The sequence below is a fragment of the Nanorana parkeri genome, unplaced genomic scaffold (assembly GCF_000935625.1).
Source record: "Nanorana parkeri isolate BGI_ZX_2015 unplaced genomic scaffold, ASM93562v1 scaffold1195, whole genome shotgun sequence".
Classification (NCBI taxonomy): Eukaryota; Metazoa; Chordata; class Amphibia; order Anura; family Dicroglossidae; genus Nanorana; species Nanorana parkeri.
In genome coordinates this window covers 72858-92898 of record NW_017307463.1, presented here as the reverse complement: position 1 = coordinate 92898, position 20041 = coordinate 72858, and the positions used below count along the sequence as shown (strand labels likewise).

Genomic DNA, 20041 nt, shown 5'->3' with positions numbered 1-20041 from the left:
CCAGCAATCCTAAGAATGCTTTCTTGTGACCATAAAGGTAGTGTAATAATATCATGGGCTGTCTGTGTTGCTTGGTTATTGAAGTGGCCCATACAAAACAAAGGTCTGGCATGAATATTCTTTAGATTTCTCATTAGCCACTATGTCAACATGTTAGAACAAGAACTAGCTCATGCTGTGTTTGTTGTCTATTTTTAGCCGGTTTTCCCCTGGAGGAGTTCAGGTGAGCTCAGTGACATGACGTCGGCAACTAAGCTGAGCAAAGAGAAGGAAAATAGAAGGGTCAGGGTGACAAAACTATTTTTTGATATCCAGCCCTGTTGACACATTGGAACACAAAAGGGAGCATGTAAAGTAAACAGAGCAATGAAAGGCATATTTACATGTTACACTTTTCCCAACAAAGACTTCCAAGTAAAGAGGAAAGAAAGTGAGGTTAATAATCAGTCTGTACAAAAAGGCCACAGATTCAAGGGACAATGAGAAGCCTTTACTCAGAAGCCTTAAAAGCAGAAAACACTTCACACCATTGAACATGCACAAAAAGGGCCTCATGTATCAAAGTGTCAGCACTAAGAACTGGTATTATTTCTCACGGTCGGCAAATAATTCAACACTTCCGTGTCTGAAAATGACAGCTCTGAATGTGTAAGTATTCATAATAGCTGTGTGCAAACATTTGTAGTACTGACACATTGATCCATAAGACCCCTGGGGAGTTGCTGCATTTAAATAAGTGGTCAAATATATACTTACATTAGCCACATATTTAAATATTACATGCTAATTACAGGGAAACAGTCTTTTGGTTCACTCATAGGGAACATAGAACCCAAGCTTTCCCTATTTATTTTATGAAGACATGGACTAAAAATTCTATTTAGTCTCTATAGGCAACCATTCTGATTTTTGGATTCTTGATTTGAGGCCAATCACATGCTTCCCTGATGGTATGGCATGATGGATAAGTATCTGGTTGTATTTCTCAGCAATAAGGACACCATTGAACCTGACCAAATCTCCAACTCCATTGGCAGAAATGCAGCCCCAGACTTGCAGGGAACCTCCACCATGCGTCACTGTTGCCTGCAGACACTCATTATTGTACTGCTCTCCAACCCTTCAGCGAACAAACTGCATCCTGCTATAGCCAAATATTTAAAATTGTGACTCATCAGTCCAGAGCACATGTGGCCATTTTGTCTGTGGCCTTGCGGCCAAAAAGCTGTACCTCCGACATGGAAACAAGGCTAAGTGACTCAACTGTGCGCAAAAACATAGGAACTGGGGTGCAGAAAAATATATATCTATATATCTGTAAAACTACGCAGGAGCGACTGGAACATTTGGTTGTGTAAAGCCTGAGCAGCAGAAACAAGGACCTGAAACACTAGTACACTACGTAGAAGCCCAAATATGATGGTAGCCACGGTTAAACCTGGAAACGCAAAAAAATGTGTCACAAACTCCAAAACATTAGGGGAGCAATAGGGCTGCAATATGTGGAATGATACACATTTATTTAAAAAGTACGCTGAGATTGTTCTCACATATAAATTATTTGTCTTGTTTATTTCTTACTAGACACGTTTACATTATATCAAAGTGCTGTATGCTTACACACCCTAGGTCCTTGTCATTCAACTTTGTAAAGCCTCCTACAAGGAAGCAATATTATACAAAACTGTTTGTTATTCTACTTATATATACTTCTAAATATGTATGAACGGGGAAGGGAGGTTTACAAAGTAAACAGTCTATAACAGTACCGAGTGTATAAATTTATGGTAGGTCCCCTGTTTTAATTAGTCCCCTGTTTTTTCTGACGAAGCCCCGGTGGGGGTGAAACGCGTTATAGGCGTTAGGCTTGGTGCCTTTGCAAGACATATCTCGGCTATGGCCGCCTCTGCCTGAAATACCTCCACGGATATATTATATGATACACCAAAGAACTGCCAGGAGAGAAGCAACCTCTATAAAATTCCTTTTAATGCACAGTCGTTGGAATCAGGAATCCACAACTGAGGAGATTAAGCACATATCATCAGACTTTCCACCCCAGCATTGGGCTTTTATCCTGTTTAGGATGTGGACACTACACAACCAAAGACGAGGGTCCAGTTAAGGCTAACCGTATGCACGGTGAACATTTGAAAAGCCGAGATAAAGATAACTTTCTCCTGAACCCATTTTGTCTATAGCCCGGATCGCTGTGCAAGCGAAAACTCCTCTCTGGACGTACACTTTTCTCTGAGAAAGAGATAAACACCACCGTGAGTGCTATTTAAGATCTCCTCAATATAACATGAATGTTTTTTGAACTTTCTTTTGGAACTTTTTCTTCTCTTTTTCTCTTTTTTCATACACATGTATGTTAACCCATTCCTGTGCTGGAGGATTCAATCTCTTGATTTTTTGAGAAAATCTCTATCCACCCCTCACATTTTTGTAAATAATGTATTATATAATTTCATGTGACGACACTGAATAAATGACACTTTGCTACAATGTAAAGTAGTGAGTGACCAGCTTGTATATCAGTGTACATTTGCTGTCCCCTCAAAATAACTCAACACACAGCCATTAATGTCTACACTGCTGGCAACAAAGGTCCAAATTGGGCCCAAAGTGTCAATATTTTGTGTAGCCACTATTATTTTCCAGCACTGCCTTAACCCTCTTGTGCATGGAGTTCACCAGAGCTTCACAGGTTGCCACTGCAGTCCTCTTCCACTCCTCCATGACGACATCACGGAGCTGGTGGATGTTAGAGACCTCCACCTTCAAACCATCAAACGGAAGGCTCCTCCACCTTCCGTTTGATGCCCCACACATGCTCAATAGGGTTTAGGTCTGGAGACATGCTTGGCCAGTCCATCACCTTTACCCTCAACTTCTTTAGCAAGGCAGTGGTGGACTTGGAGGTGTGTTTGGGGTCATTATCATGTTGGAATACTGCCCTGCAGCCCAGTCTTCGAAGGGAGGGGATCATGCTGTGCTTCAGTATGTCACAGTACATGTTGGCATTCATGGAACCCTCAATGAAAAGTAGCTCCCCAGTACCGGCAGCACTCATGCAGCCCCAGACCATGACACTCCCACCACCCTGTTTGACTGTAGGCAAGACACACTGACTCTAGGCAAGACAGTACTGACATGCTGACCCTCCACCCCTTCAACCTCTGCAGCAATGCCGGCAGCACTCATACGTCTATTTCCCAAAGACAACCTCTGGATATGACGCTGAGCACGTGCACTCAACTTCTTTGGTTGACCATGGCGAGGCCTGTTCTGAGTGGAACATGTCCTGTTAAACAGCTGTATGGTCTTGGCCACCGTGCTGCAGCTCAATTTCAGGGTCTTGGAAATCTTCTTATAGCCTAGGCCATCTTTATGTAGAGAAACAATTCTTTTTTTCAGATCCGCAGAGAGTTCTTTGCCATGAGGTGCCATGTTGAACTTCCAGTGACCAGTATGAGAGAGTGAGAGCGATAACACCAAATTTAACACACACGCTCCCCATTCACACCTGAGACCTTGTAACACTAACGAGTCACATGACACCCGGGAGGGAAAATGGCTAATTGGGCCCAATTTGGACATTTTCACTTAGGGGTGTACTCACTTTTGTTGCCAGCGGTTTAGACATTAATGGCTGTGTCTTGAGTTATTTTGAGGGGACAGCACATGTACACTGATATACAAGCTGGTCACTCACTTCTTTACATTGTAGCAAAGTGTCATTTCTTCTGTGTCGTCACATGAAATGATATAATAAAATAGTTACAAAAATGTGAGGGGTGTACTCACTTCTGTGAGATACTGTATATACCATTCAATAAACTATTCAAAAAGAGGTCATAAAAGTAGCAAGCATATTACCTGCATAGACTCCCAGATACAAGTTGTTATCTAACTTCTTGGTTTCTGTTACGTTAGCGCCATCAGTGATATTCAACTTCTCCTGTTCTGATGCCCTAACACATAAAAAACATCATGTCAGCATAACTCTTATTGGATATGTGTCGTCACTATTAGTGCTCACCACGTAGCAGGGAGGCTAAAGTGCTGTCAATTCTATGTTCAGCCACCCTACCCACTGTATCTGCACATGCACCATGCCAGAGTAAGTGACACACATCCTCTCCAGAACTTTAAAAGAAAGTTCACTATTAGAAAGGAAGTGCATTTGCAAATTCCTCACAGTGGCATATACAGAGGAAAGGAAAGAGTACAACTGTCACTATTATCCCTTTAAAGTAAACCTGTGGCCAGGATATGAATATTTAAGTATTTACATATTTTAACAAGAAGTAAATGATTTTAAACTAAGCCCTAACTGACCTCTGTGGCTGCAGGCACTGTGGAGCAATTCCTCAAAGTTCTTGCAGAACCATTAAAGTCATCTAAATCTGCAGCTCAGCTCACTATGGCTACAGTTCACCTTCTCTGTGTTTACTTTAGAGGTTAGAAGGCTGGAAGGCTGCACCCTATCAGATGAAGTCACTATTTGGGTATTCAGGGCAGCCACAAGTGCTGCAGCTGCCTGAATACAATAGCTAACAGTCGAGTTTCCTTAACTGCCAGCTGTTAGCATGGATAGGGAAATGGATGGATTGTCCGTGGCTAAATAGAAGAAAATTGAGCCGTGTATGACGTCATTAACTCTTGCTTTGGATCTTCAAATAATTGAAGTGATGAAAACTTTATTCTATAGCATTATTTATGTTGCTTTTTACATCTTCATTAGGAAGATTTTGCATTGCTTCCTGTTCTGGTGACACCTCTTGTGTAAGTTGTCACTAGCACAAGAAATGAGGGGATATGTCCAGTAAACGAATACCCAATAAAAGACGGAGAAAAAAAAGCGGTAGATAGATTTGGGCTTTAGTCTACCACATATTCTTTAATCAAAGTGTTTATCTGTATTGTTTTTAGATGGAATTCTTACCAATAAGACAGCCACCAGTCTTGCAAAACATAGGCAACCTGTGTAAACAAAATAAGTAAAGTTAGATACAAATGTATACAGTTTTCATAAATACATAAAGAAATGTCTCAGTAATTCTACTGTCAATCTATATACTAAACTAAGCCTTTTTTTTTTTTACCAAGTGACAGTGGGCATCATTTTTCGAGTTGTCTAAAGAAAAGCCTTTTTAGAAAAAAACACCCATCAAAATATCAGATTTTTTTTCCCATTCTATTATGCTGTGTCATGAAAATGAGGGTGAACCTTACCATCTGCTATAAAGAAACACAGAATTAATTATTCTATCAGAAACTTGAATATAGACAAGATAAGGACAGTACTGCAAGATCATGCTTTGAGGGTCCCCTGCATTAACAGTCTTAAAAATTCCACAAGCAGTAAGGGATCCGTATTAGTGATTTTTAGTTGAGCAGTACCACTACCAAGAAACTAAGAGTGCACCAATGCTTCAGCAAAGTATGAAAGACACATCAATCAGAATGACAATGTAGAAAAAATACAATTCAATTGCTATGGATGACTTCATTTTGGACGGTTTGTATACAGTTATAGCCTTGGAGCAGTGTTTCTACATCTTTGTTTGACACATCTTTGACGCACATATGTGTTTCAGCATTACAAGTCCCACATCCCAGAACCCCTATAACCAACAACTATTGAATAAGGATGTAGAACACAGTATCAGGAAGTGAAGCAATAAGAGTGCAAATCCTAAGAGTGTGAGCCACGGTGTTTTAGGAAGTGGTGGAGTGAAAGTGGCAGAAGGCTAGGGAAGGACGTGCACGGAGCAGTGGTGAAGGAAGTGGTGGAGTGAAAGTGGCAGAAGGCTAGAGAAGGACGTGCACGGAGCAGTGGTGAAGGAGCTCCTTCACCACTGCTCCGTGCACGTCCTTCCCTAGCCTTCTGCCACTTTCACTCCACCACTTCCTAAAACACCGCGGCTAAGATCAGAGGCAGCCTCTCCACTAGCCCTCCGGCACACACAGCATTCAGTCTAAATCTGTTCTTCACTTTATTCTTTTACTCCCGGGTTCACCTTCATACCTGATGGCATCAATTCCAGCCATCACAGCCAAACCCTAGGACCTGTTTTGCCTTGCCTCCAAGCGCTCATCTGGAGACTACCACACAACACGTCTCGCATCACCAGAACCTCATTGGGGCCCCCCTTGCCAGGATCCTTGGCACCCCAAGTAAGTCCCCATTTTTTGTTCATTTTTTTCCACCTGTATCCCATAGACACTGATTGTCCCTACACCACTCACACTCTTAGGATTTGCGCTCTTATTGCTTCACTTCCATGTTCACTGGTTTCTCCCCCTGTTCCTAGAGCAGCAATCCTCATTGACCGCATCCACACGTACCCCACACCCCTAAGAGAGCGCTGTGTCTTTTTTCTTCTTGTTAGAACACAGTATCACTTGATTACACGATCTCAAACATTCTCCTGTCTGCTGGTGAAACTAGTGAATAGCTACATTACTGAAAGTATATTGCAGAGAAAAACCTGCAATGTTGTGCAAAGCACAGCAGTAAAGACGAAACGGAATTACTAAACAGAGACAACATAGCTGTAAAGAGGAAGGACAGTATTGTGCACAGATCGCATAGCCATTACAAAGAAAGGGCAGTATTGCAGAAAAATGGCCTTGAATAGAAAAGGGCAGTTTCTGAAGGGATAAAAAAAACTATAAAAAGGGAAAGTTGCAGAAGAGCAGAACTGCGTAGGGAAGACTGAAATATTGTGCAGAACATTAAAACAAACTTATCAAGAGAGAAACAAATGGGCTGCATTTAATCTTGACATACATACCTGTGCTAGAATGTTTAGAAATAAAAGAATAAAAATCATCAGATAACTGGACCCAGCCAGGAAGTATTTCTTGTACACCTTGAAGCCAACAGTTCCCTCTGATCGGCTTTCCTCCGGGATTGCAGTCAGCACAGGTTCAGTCTGTTATTAAGGATGCAGAAAATTAAATAAGAGCCAATTGCTATGGGCAACCTGTCTACCTGTGTTACCCTATTGTTCTACTTGTACTTTAAATATATATACATATACGTACACACCCACACAAGCAACAGTGTGCCCATTCCAGGGTGACGGGGCAGTATGTACAGGAGAAATGTGTGCAAGGTATGATGGGGGCAGTATTTGCAAGAGAGAAGTGCAAGAAGGAATCATGGGGCCACTGTCTGATGAGATATCAAAGGTCTTTTAGGCCCCTGATTTTTCCTATGTGCGGATCAGTTACAGATCAGGGACAGATAGCTCCCGATTTGAAATTACTTGTTACTTCCCAGCTTTACTTGACCCGAAGGCAAAACTCAGAAGGGCTCAGCATTGAGCAAACTACCATCTCTGCCCTGCACATTACATCCGCAGAGTGGCTGTTCTGTGTAAGTGCTGGGCAGTCCATGTGGTGAGCCAGAAGATGCAGGATAGGGGTGGAGGGATGTGGGATGGTGGGTTATGTGAGCAGGAGTGTGTGGGCAAACTGAAGAGAGTTGTGGTGGTGGGGGACAAGGAAAGGAGGCATTTGTGGATGTGCAGGTGAAACTCGAATAATTAGAATATCGTGCAAAAGTTCATTTATTTCACTAATGCAACTTAAAAGGTGAAACTAATATATGATATAGACTCATTACATGCAAAGCAAGATAGTTTAAGCCGTGATTTGTCATAATTGTGATGAATATGGCTTACAGCTCATAAAAGTACCATTTCAAGGCTCAGGAACCCTTTGCAGGTGTTATGGCTTAATTAGCTGATTAGAGTGGGACACTTTGAGCCTAGAATATTGCACCTTTTCACAATATTCTAATTTTCTGAGATTGTGGATTTGGGGTTTTCATGAGCTGTAAGCCATAATCATCACAATTATGACAAATCACGGCTTGAACTATCTTGCTTTGCATGTAATGAGTCTATCTCATATATTAGTTTCACCTTTTAAGTTGCATTAGTGAAATAAATGAACTTTTGCACGATATTCTAATTATTCGAGTTTCACCTGTATGTGTTGCAGAGGGGAGTGAATGCTAGAAAAGTGTACTGTTTTAAGTTGGCTATACACTATTAGAGTTTTGGACAAAATATCAATTTTCTGAATATTTGTTGGATTTTTTAACAAATAGGTAATGGGGTCAAATCATAGTGATGAAAAAAAATTGAAGGCGCAGGATGGACATTTTTTCTCGAAGGAACAACATTCTAATAGGGTTTTGGTTATGGTTTTGGTTTGAGAAACTCCATTCATTCCAAAATTGAATTGTTAAACGACATTCCACAAGTGTCTGATGGCATTATTGATGTTCTGATGAGATTTTACGCATGAAAGTTTGTTTGGAAATTTACCAGTGTATACCCAGCTTTACCAGAATAATAATTTGGAATAGAGGGAAGAGGTGGGGAGCATGAGATAGGAAGGAGGAGAGATCACTACTGGAGGCAGAATTTCCCAGTAAATAAAATGAAACTCAGAATTAGGCATTACCCTGAATGGAAAGTGAATTAAGCTGTGAAAAGGAAACTATAACTTAGCTTTCATATTATTATTAAGTCAGGATATGAAGATATACCCATTGTATATTTTAGTAAACTGCATATACTAAATATATATCAGGTACACGCAGCCAGGCCCAAAACTGAGCCAATATTTTAGTAATATAGAATAATAAATTATTCAGGCACAATGATAACATCACTTTGAAATGGATTTATTGGCTGTGTATGGGCTCCTCTCACACTGCTATTACTATGTAAGGACAACAAGTTGGCAGTAATGTCAATGTTTTCCCTGTACGTTGAGCTTCCTGGACTTACAGGCAAAGTGTCTGCTGTTCCCTCTTTCTGTGACTGTGCAGAGGATTCCTGAGACCACACCGAAGATTGAGAGAAAGTACGATTTCGGGAGTGCTTTACCAGTTGTCCCTCTGCATTTTGAGACTGCTCTTCTTCATCACTTTTCAGGAGGGATGCAAAATCAACACCTGACTGCAGCAGCTCTGAAAATGTTCCCTTTCCTACCATTTGGCCCTTGAATACAAGAAAGATTTTTTTTACATTTTAGTAACTTGTTATGTAGAAAACAAACATTAGAAGTTTTGGCCTATATTGACGCAAAGGACACAGATAAATTGCGGTAATTTTCATCTTGCACTGTCAGCACCTGGCTACCCCCCTAGATGAATCCCTGTACTTGCTACCCTCTAAATCTTCTGAATGACGATGTACCTGCATGTATGGCAGAACAATCCTTCCTTGTGCACTGCCCTCTCTGAGCCCTGTACAACCACACTTAAAATGTCATAATTAAAAGTAGGTTGCAGGTCCCACGCTCTACTAGCAGTGTGAAAAAGGTTATTTTATGAATGGCAAAACTGATTGGAGTTACTTACTTCAGTACAGCTATGTGGCATAATTTACAAAAGCAGCTGAGAGACTCGCTGAGGCTGATTTACTAAAGTAGTTAAGAATCTTTACTCAATAAATTGAGTGAATATTCACTTCAATTATCGAGTCAGGTGAACGTTAAAATTCTGTTTACTTATTGTACCTGCACATGATTGGGTATTCAAAAGTAAAAAGGAATTTACTTTTCACCTGATTGGATAAATTAAGTGAATATTTACTAAATTTATTGAGTGAAGATTCTCAACTCCTTCAGTAAATCAGCCCCATTATATTTCTTGGAGATGTTCTGTAAACATGCGTAGATGTGTTTACACAGCAGCTTGTAATATTACCTCTTATTAGGCAAAAGGGACATGAAGTGGGGGGCCATGTGCGAGCAACATGGGCTCATCCTATGACTAGCTTATACAAAATTACAATATAAGCAATGGATGGACTAATGGGCAATTATCAATTTCACATGACTGAACTGAAAGTGAATGCATCACCACCTCAGTTTTTAATGCATCACAAGAACACTAGTAGCTGATAAAACCCAGTTGTCAGAAACAGTAATGTCCAAAGGTCATTCTGGTTCAAGAAAAACCTTGTGATGCCTTAAAAACCAGAGGGGGAGGCATTCACTTACATACCTGCAGGATACCCAGAACTTAACCTTTTGAAAGAATTCTCAGGGATCTCCGACTAGAGTCTAGCTACTTTTATTCTGCTGCATTAATCAAAATATACGAAGTTCCTCTGCTTGGAGTATTTGAACCCAATGAAATTCTTGTAAAATGTCAGAACAGCATACCTCTTTAAGGATGAGAATTTGTTTGGCGGCACTTAGGTACTGAAGCTGGTGGGTCACCAAGATGCACAGCTTCTTACGCAGAGCCTGGCAGATGCACCTTCAAAGCAGGAGACAAGAATTGAGATGGCTTAAAAGCATGCAATAAAAATTCTAAGCTGACAAAATCAAACTGAAGGAACTTTCAGAATATATATATTTATATATAATCATTACCAGTCTTTGTTCCCCAAGGTTTTAATTAAAAAAATTCAAGAAATGTAGGCAATCAAACTCATAGTACTTTTATAAAGATTCCAATTAATTACAAACAAATTCTAGTTCTGCTGCATCCCCAGGAGGCAATTTCTTTGCTACATGTCAAATGAAACAAATGTTCAACCCTGGATCTAGATGAACAGGAAACTGATCATTACTAGCAGTGAAAAAAGACTTAAAGTGACATTAAACCCTCAGATTTTTTAACATAAAACAATACTGTAATGTGTGCCTTACTGTAATCCATGGTTGTTTCCCTTCTCTTTGATGCTCTTCCTTTTAAATCTGTATCTGTTCGCATGCTTGGAGAGAACTTCCCTTTTCAGCTCAGGGCCTTTTCCTGTAGTGCTGGCTCAGGTTACAGCCTATACAAACGGATACACAGACACCGTGTCTGACAAGGCAGTCTGCTGAAAAGGGAAGTTCTCTCCAAGCATGAGAACAGATACAGTTTTAAAAGGAAGAGCATCAAAGAGAAGGGAAACAACCATGGATTACAGTAAGGCACATATTACAGTATTGTTTTATGTTAAAAAATCTGAGGGTTTAATGTCACTTTAAATATCAATACAATAATCACAGCATTTGTATATTGTAAATAATCACATTTCAGTAACCTGTTCTACAAATACCTGTGAAACATTTTCCAACAACTGGGTTTTTTATAATATTGAGATAGACCAACAATTCTGGAAAAAAAATCCCTTTGTACGTCGTCAGTCACGAAGGGGTTAAAGGAGAAGTATTGGGAGAGTAAAATATACTCTTCCCAATACTTTAAGCCAGCCTGTGACACTGAAGCTGTCACATGCCAGCTCTATAGACCGAGAACTGAGCAATCACAAACTGGTGATCGCTCAGCTCATGGTCTCTTCTTCCAGCATAGAGCGGTGGCTGTCAGTCACCGGTCCATGCAGGGAACTCACTCAACTCTGCCTCCAGCGCTCATTGAAGGGACAAAGGGAGAGGGGACAGGCACAGATGGCTCTGTCAGCAGCCCACTGTAAATGTACTCTTGTGACCCAAAAGAGAAGGAAAGGCAAAAAAAGGTTTGGCATACAGAGACACTATAGAAATTACATGTATAGGAGAGGAGGGGGTGAAAAGATTTAGAAAAAAAAATGGCAGCTGCTGCCATGATTTCTACAGCAATCGGACCCAATTAATGAGTCATTCCTTGTATAGCTCCTATTTCTGCCCCTTCCTCCATTAAAAGTGGGAGGGTTCAAAGATGTAAACATTACACCATTTACATATGCGATCCCCATGATTGGTCACAGACATTCCAATCACAGTGATCCCAAGGTACAGAGTTGTTTGGCTCGACAATTCAGTTACGAATGGGTGCAATGGCACCCAACGGCATTTTATCCAGTGCGGTTTATGAATGGCACTGGGTAAATAACAGTACACAACTTTGCTGTTTTTAGACATAAAGGCATAAATGTTTACTTTTCAATCTGCAATACATCACTGCAATGCATGCATGTTTGCCTTTGTTTTGTCTATTTAACAGCACAGCAAGTACAGAGAGATGCATATTCATTTTGCCAGAAATTACTTCCTTTCTGTAGGTGCTATTTTAGCTGACAACAAGTTGCCTCTGCTGCACTGAACTTTTAGGCCTCATTCACATGGAGCATGTCGCTCTGTTCATCGTGAAGGGCTGTTTTTTATGTTTTAAAATACAGCTTAAGAAAGAAGCGTGGGGGCAGCTCATGTAATTCTATGAAGACGCGCTCACACACTGTTTACCGCAGCACCAAGATTTGACAGCCGCACACAGACAGCGTACAGACCTGAAATCTATTGAATATTCAAATCTCTCTCAAATCAAAAGAAACATATAGAAAGAAAAACCGACCAGATAATACATAGCATATTGAGTAATTATATCTCTCTGGAATCTCCCTTCCAGCCTCTCTATCCCTCCGATTATTAATAGAACTAGTGGCGTTTCTAGAGGATTCGGCTAAACATCTTTATTATAAAATTCCTCTACCATATTTCCAGTTAGCTATATCCTCTCAATCATTTCCATAGTATTTACCCTCTTTATTCTTGATATGAGAGATACCTCTAGTCCCAAGATACGTATGTAGGTTTATAAAGGTTTAAGACACCAAGACAAAAAAAAAACCTACCAGTGAGAAGAGAGTTAGGTCTCTACAAATATAGAGAGCTTATGGGGAATCACACAGTAGTTAGCCACACTCATTATTCAATTCACACATAACTGCTAATTTGAGGCAAGTTCAAAAATTCCATCTTTTTTTTTATTCTGTCCATACAATCAGGGGATCCGTGTGTCACCTATCTTGCTGTGAAATGACAAATTCTTTAGCTGTGTATCTAGCGGTTTGCCTGCAATTTTACTTTAATGTTGGTCATTTTGAGAGTAGTCCAACACGTGAATCTCTTATTGTATTGAACAAATGCCTTGCTAATTTATTTATAGATAGCATTGGAAAATAGTTTAATTCCAGATGCAATTGCCACCTTCCCCAAAAACAATATCATTATCTACATGTATCAGTTTAAATGTCTGTATTGGAATGTGGAGTTGACTCACTGTGATTTGAGCAAAAAATCTATTTTAAAAAAAAAGGATTTCGGCTGAGGTTTTACAACTATATGAAGCTCGGCAGGCATAACACACAATCATCGTTAATAATGGAGCCTATTAATCATAGATGCGAAGGACACCAAATTTCTATAGTTAATATAAACGTCATGGACAACTGTGTGGATACAAGTCCAAGGCCAGAATTCCCCTTCACACACACACACACACAGCCCACATCAGGGCCACACACTCATTCTTTTAATAAAAACTTGTCGCTAAGAAGGACGGGTGTTTTAATTCCATTGTGTGGATGTTTTAAAGCAATGCTACTGAAAAAATTCAGGAAGAATACACTTCCATTGTGTAGCACACAACTGAAAATAGAGGAATGTTCTGTTTCAAGAGGACTCTTGACAGATCGCAGATAGGGAACATTTTCAATCGTCTCTCTCGTCTTACATTCTGATTCGATAAATAAATAAAAAAGACTGGGATAACAAGCTGCCATGCCTTAATTTAAGCGCTTTGTTTGACACATTTCATGTGCAAATTCTTACAGTATTGCTGAACTGATAAATGTTTTATGTCCCAGGGCCTCGGCAGCTAACAAATGCGATCTGTATAGTGAATATGTTTCACGGCATAATCATGGCATTGAGCATCGGTTCACTTTGTGGGAATATGAGAGGGAAACGAATCATCAAAGTAACTCTCTGTGCATTGTCATACACTTCAGAAATCTTCTGTCTGTGTCAAGAAAACAAATGTCTGAATTTATTTAGATAACGCTGCTGTTTAGAGGAGAAAACAAAACATCAAAGACGGCAACAGAAATCGTGACCAGAGGGAAATACAAAGTTTGAGAAATAAACAGATGAGAGGATTCGAGCACACTGCACATAAAAAATTACAGATATGCGGCCAAGAAAACAATATTTGTACACACAAACACACTTATTCTGGTAATGTATCTGCAGCACCTTAGTGACAACATTGAGAATCTTGTCTCGTATGCCATATATGTGTATATCAAATGAAACCTGTATTAAAGACAAATATCACCCTTTGCAACAAAAATAATAAATTCACACATCTTTATAAAAGAAAAAGATGTGCATTTATAATTTTTTTTGCATAGTAGACAGTAAAGCATTCCAACCGGAATCAGTAGATCATGGGTGCAATGCTCTAGCTTCTGCAGACTGTTCCTGCCATCCATGTCTGTACAAGGTACAGACATGCAGTAACATGGATGGGAGGAAGTTTCAATGGTGGGGATACATCGAAATTTCTGCGGAAAATGGTACTATGGGTAACCATAACATCCAAAAATGGGGCCGAAATCTCAGTGCATTCCTAGCTTCTCTCCTCCCTGCTGGACACCAGTCTGTGTCCCCTCTTATGCCCGCTGCTCTCCCCGCCTGTGTCAGCAGAGGCAGCGGGGATCAGAAGGGACACAGAGGATCCAGCTGGAGGCGCCCAGTGGGGAGGAGAAAATCTTTCAGGAGGCCAATTGGGGTGGAGCGGGGAGGAGACAGCTCTCGGGATGCCGAGCAGGGTTCGTGTGGGAAAGAGAGACTTGTCAGCTATCACAGGAGGCCAAGCTCTCCTCCCGCACAACCCTGCTCGGCCTCCTGTGACAGGCAAGTCAGGTTGGAAAACGGGTTACAAGCACTCAGTGATTAGAACTGATTGTTGAGTGTTTGTAAAAAACTGAGGACATAGTAAGCTTACCGTGTCCCTAGTTATGAATGAACAGCAAGTCCTCTACATCACTTCCTGTTCATTCATGAGTGTAGACATAGTAACTCATACTATTTCCACAGTTTATGAATGAACAGGAGCACTCAGTTTAGATAATTCCTGTTCATTCATAACAGGGGCTGCAGATAAAGATATTTAGAACACTGTGTTCTCAATCTCTTTTTCTATTTTAAAAGGGAAATATCATGGGGTAGGTTTAGACCCCTGATATTTCCCCAAAGCCCCTAACAGTAAAGTAACATAAAAAAAAAAAAAAACAATTTAAAAAAAAATGTTGACAATGTTAAAAAGGTTAGGTGAAAAAAGTGTGTCACTACATTTGTGAAACTACAAATCCCTCTGCTGTGGTGGCTAATGGAACTTGTAGTTTCTAAATTCACAGATCCTGTGAATGGATCTGTAAATGAATGCCATGCATGTGGGAGGAGCCAGGAACAGCCATGATGAATTCAAACAGCAACAGCCTGCAGGGAGATGTTGCGATTCAGGTGGGGGTTCAGGTGGGGGTGAAGCCTCATCCAGTGGCTTCATGACTGTCTGAATCCCGGACCCATAACAAGCATGAAGCTCAGGGTTTCTGATGTCCCCCTGGCTTTACTTTCCGTGTGATGGTTACAGGTCAGTTACAGGAAATACTGAAGCCAGTGGTAAATGGGCAACTAGCTTTATATAAAAAGAAATCAGGCCAGGGAGTCAAAAAAAAAAAAAGGAAGCCAGAGCAACTAACAACTAAACAATTAGCAATCCTAGAAGGAAAGGTCAGCAATGGCAGCCCCTATATTTCTCTCAGGTACCGCACAGGTATCCTTTAAGCTGGAAGAAAATATAAAAACACACATACTGTAGGTTTAAATGTGCATGAGCTGTTACTTCCTACACATATGGACTTATTTGATAAAGCAATGCAATGAGTTGCAATGACAATGTTTGGTAAACCCAGCAGCAACCCAGCAGAATTTTGTTTTCTGAACAGATCAGAAAGGAATTTAGAACAGTTGCCACGGCTGCTTACTACATCTAGCTTAATGTTCTCTGTCTAAGTAAGCCAGAGAGTACCTTCAGGACCCTAATAAAAATATTGATCTTTCTTTAAAACTGAATTCAGAGCCCAAGCTTTCACTGTTTACATTACAGAGAATAAATAGCAGAGGGAGATTTATCAAATTAGAATTTACATTATTTACAAAGGAGCATATGGTAAAAATTGTCTGACTTCCCCACTGAAATACAGCTAGCCCTGGAAAGGCAATTGTCTAGCACAGAAAGACTGCCAGGAGTGGCATGAACTGGCATATCCACAGATCCAACAGTTTAATTTTTATACTTAAAAAATAAATGTGAAGATTAAGGTTTTTTTTCAAGTTTTCATCTACTGTCCAGCAATGCAGTCTATGTGTGCTTACAGTGCCAAACTAACACTAAATACATACAATAGTAAAAATGTTTGTGTGCATGCATGCGTGCGTGCATGTATGTGCCCCAAGTTCATTTATCTATGAGCTCATTTGTTAACCACTCTCTGCTTGTGAACGTTTTACTAAGGCAAACGTACCTAGCGCTAGCATGAAAGGAGATTTGTCAAAATTGTCATCTTGTGCTAGCTGTACCATGTATTGTTTAACAAAACAATATAAATGATAGAATACACAGAATTATCAGCATGCTTTCTAACCAAGTATTATAGACCCTGTCACTACTAAAGCTCCAGAACTAGGTAGGAAGGTGTCTCCTTGTTCCACCATTAACTCTAAAGCAGATTCTTCTTTTACTGTAGACTTTCTTCTTCTTCTTTCACCATTCTGCCTGCATTGTTCCCATGTATGCACAAAAAGACAGCACTAAACATGCCAATGTCTATGAAGCAAAGTTCATACAGATGTGATAACTTTCCCTGATTAAACCAATAGGGGTATCCGTTCCGGGGGAGCTATATTATATATATATACATATATACAGGGCTTGAAAAATTTGACGGTGTCTTACCAGTCAGTCAAACATTTCACCAGTCAGCATGACCGGACTATAGCCCTGCAATTTATGTTAAAATCTTTTGGGGACAGGTAGAGCTTTCTTTTGCGCCCCCAAGGGGGGGTTATTTTATTTTTTACTATATAATGAAAAAAGTACCATAAATGTAAAAAAAAAAAAGTTTCCCTACGTTATGTCATAAAACATTTATTCTTACCCATTTTTTTAGTAAAACATAAAAGTCAGGGTCACGTCGGGTAAATAGACACCAAACATGTCAAGCCTTAAAATTGCGTGCGCCCGTAAAATCGCAAAAAAAGCCCATAGGCAACGGTTAAAATGCTTTTACTGCTCATCAGTTTAGTGTTATCAGTGATTAATGTCTCTAAAATTATTGCTCTCACTTCGACGTTTGCGGCGATATGTAACATGTGCGGCACAATCGTCGTTTTCGCACGTAGGCGCACCCGACGCATATCTGCGTGTGTATGTGGGAGCGGGGACTTAAAAAAAATGTTTTCTTTTTAAAAAAATGTTTATGCTTTATTTTTATGATTTAACAAATGTAACTTATTTTTTCAACTATATAGTTTGGATGTTAATCATTATGCAAATCACAAGACATAAGTCAAAAGCAAAATAGTATACATACTTGTCAAACAAATGCCTCCCAACCTCAGCATCGACAGCACTCAGGGGATCATCCAACAGATAAATGTCAGCATCTTGATAGACTGCCCTGTACAACAAGAATAAATTCATAAATGCATATATAATATAAAGCCAAGCTGCTCAAGAGGGCAATCCTTAGATTGACCATTGCCCTATGTTTTTCAGTCAGCAAATTATCAACCTTCAGGCAGCATTTTTTATGTATAGGACAGAAATGTTCACTGGTAAAGCTGTATTTAGTAAAAAGACCCTAAAAAGGTATTAAGGAAGATCGTAATATAATTATTATTATTATTATTATTAATCAGCATTTATATAGCGCCAACAGTTTGCTTTACATACTATGTTGCCTACAATTACACCTCCCAGCCTAAAAGCCAGCAAGCCAGAAGTTCACCTTATTCCATCACAAAACAGATACGATTTAGAACCTTACAAGGTTAAGCAAAATGGGCATATCTCCTGTGCTCATTCCTGTAGGGAAAATGGAGAATGGTCCAAGGTGTTCATTCATGCCCCCATACATGGGGTCCCTTAAAACTGCCTTCACAGGTAATTATTTGGCAGGAAAGTTGTTGGTCGCTCATACACAGATTGTGATGATAAAACCTCTAAAACAAGTACTCTGCAATAAATATTTTAATATATATGCCCTTTAGCCTCCTTCTGGTACCCAAATATAGTTCTATCATCTGTGTAATTTTAGGCGTTATTTTAGACATATGATGACTTCGGCCTGAGTATGATCATTTGTTTAGCTTGGGTCATATTGCCCAAGTCTGGCAAATTTGGTCAAATGCGTGGGTGAAATCTGTATGGGCAGCTTTACTCATGTACAACTGTGAATTCAGCTCCGCCAAAGTCGTAAGAGTCTGCAATGAACAGTTGAACTAATTTTACACTGTTTTTCAGCTATATGTACTGCAGCTACACAAACATATTCATGTATACTAGCTTTAGTTAGAATGTGGTATTCTATCAATTTTACTGTCATTATGCAACCATTTTTAGAACTGAACCAAATGTGGTAAACGATCCCATAGCCAAAAGAACATCAGTAACATTCTGAACAACGATGAAGCACCACAAACATATTCATTTTACAATTGACAAAACACCACTTATGCTATATCATTACTATTATATCTACCTGGCTAGGTTAACACGTGCTTTCTGTCCTCCACTCAGTGTAACACCACGATCTCCAATCATAGTGAGGTCACCATCATCGAACTGCAGCAAGTCCTGTGAGGGTTAGAGCAACACAATAGCAACAATATTCTAACACAATCTCTGTTTTAGTATATTCATTTTGCATTGAGACAGGTAATCAAGCAAAGGCATTTTAGGTAAGCTTAATACACCTACTGTATATCTCAAGTCTTGAAGTATAACACATTTGTGAACAAAAAAAACATATTTATACACAAAAGTAAAATGTGTTGTAACTGTGAATACAGAAGATTCTTAAAATAAATGTAATTTTCTTCCACAGTATACATTATCTGCACCTTTCTATGGAAGTTTATCCAAACATGTTTTAATTGAGGTTGGCCATTCAGGCACCCAGCGCTGTCACCTGTTGGAGGGAAGAGAGAGATCTGAGGTTTAGGTCCTCAGGTCACAACTTGGAGCTTACACATGGTTCAGCTCTTCACTCCCAGTGGCTAAACAGAATGGAGGGGAAGCAAAAGGAAGGAAAGTATGTGCAGCCTGGGACAATGGCAGGTTAAGCAGAACTCGAGCCAAAACAATTTCTAGTTTTGGATAGAGCTGGTTAAGGTCAAAACCTCCTGGTGTTTTTTTTTTGTTTTTTTTACTGGTGGCCATGTCTATTACTGTCACTGACTCTCCAGTTGAACATTTTCACTGGGACAAAGTGTGGGGAAAAAAACTGTTTAGGAAATTTGTAGGCACCCTCTGGTCCCAAGGGGCCTTTGAGATGGTCCTGGTGAAAAAGTGTAGGCGGATTTGATTGAAGAAAGTTTCATTTGTACTCAACAGAAAAGGCCATGCTTGCACAGTTCAGTGTACCTTCTTGGTATACCTCAGCATCGGATTAAATGAACTCCCGTGCACGTATGCAGGAGTTATGTCATTCTGACCTAGCCAATCAAAATGACCATGTGCAGATCTTGGTGCCAGTGTGTAGAAGTGAGTGGGGGAATTGAGTTAGTTCCACTTTAAGTGAATCTGTTTCTTTGCCCTGCATGGTGGAAGCACAGGTATGCGTTGGGGTAATATGCGTTCGCACTGCATCACATCATAACACACTACTGTGTGTGGTGGTGTGCTGCATCAAAAAAAATAGTTCAGGTGAAATGCTGGTCCTTTGTCATGCGTTGGCAGCCTATTCACAATAATTGCAATGCACATCAACATGCTCATGCTTAACACCCTGCATCAGACCACAATGGTGTGCAGGGGTCTTTAGGTTTTTACAGCCTTACCTCTCAAGTGTTATGTGTGCTACTCCTGAAAGGAGTGCACATAGCGCTGGTTGACAAACTGTGATATATTACAGTACAGTTTCCGTTGTACAGGTAAAGTTCATGTCGGCCAACATTGCTATAACTGCATAGTCATAAGCAGCTCAGGTTTCCATGAAATGCT

The 20041-nt window shown here is 40.0% G+C and overlaps 1 protein-coding gene across 1 annotated transcript in view; it reads right to left on the bottom strand.

Moving 5' to 3' along the window:
- The window catches only part of ABCC4 (ATP binding cassette subfamily C member 4), a 211660-nt gene that overhangs the window by 144167 nt on the left and 47452 nt on the right, over positions 1 to 20041 (bottom strand). The window contains exons 13-20 of the mRNA XM_018568481.1: positions 18579 to 18673; positions 17409 to 17495; positions 10204 to 10300; positions 8820 to 9032; positions 6807 to 6947; positions 4952 to 4989; positions 3883 to 3977; positions 1325 to 1438 (exon numbers count right to left, since the gene is read on the bottom strand). Coding sequence (XP_018423983.1) covers positions 1325 to 1438; positions 3883 to 3977; positions 4952 to 4989; positions 6807 to 6947; positions 8820 to 9032; positions 10204 to 10300; positions 17409 to 17495; positions 18579 to 18673 — 880 coding nt within the window. The remainder of the gene's footprint in view (positions 1 to 1324; positions 1439 to 3882; positions 3978 to 4951; positions 4990 to 6806; positions 6948 to 8819; positions 9033 to 10203; positions 10301 to 17408; positions 17496 to 18578; positions 18674 to 20041) is intronic.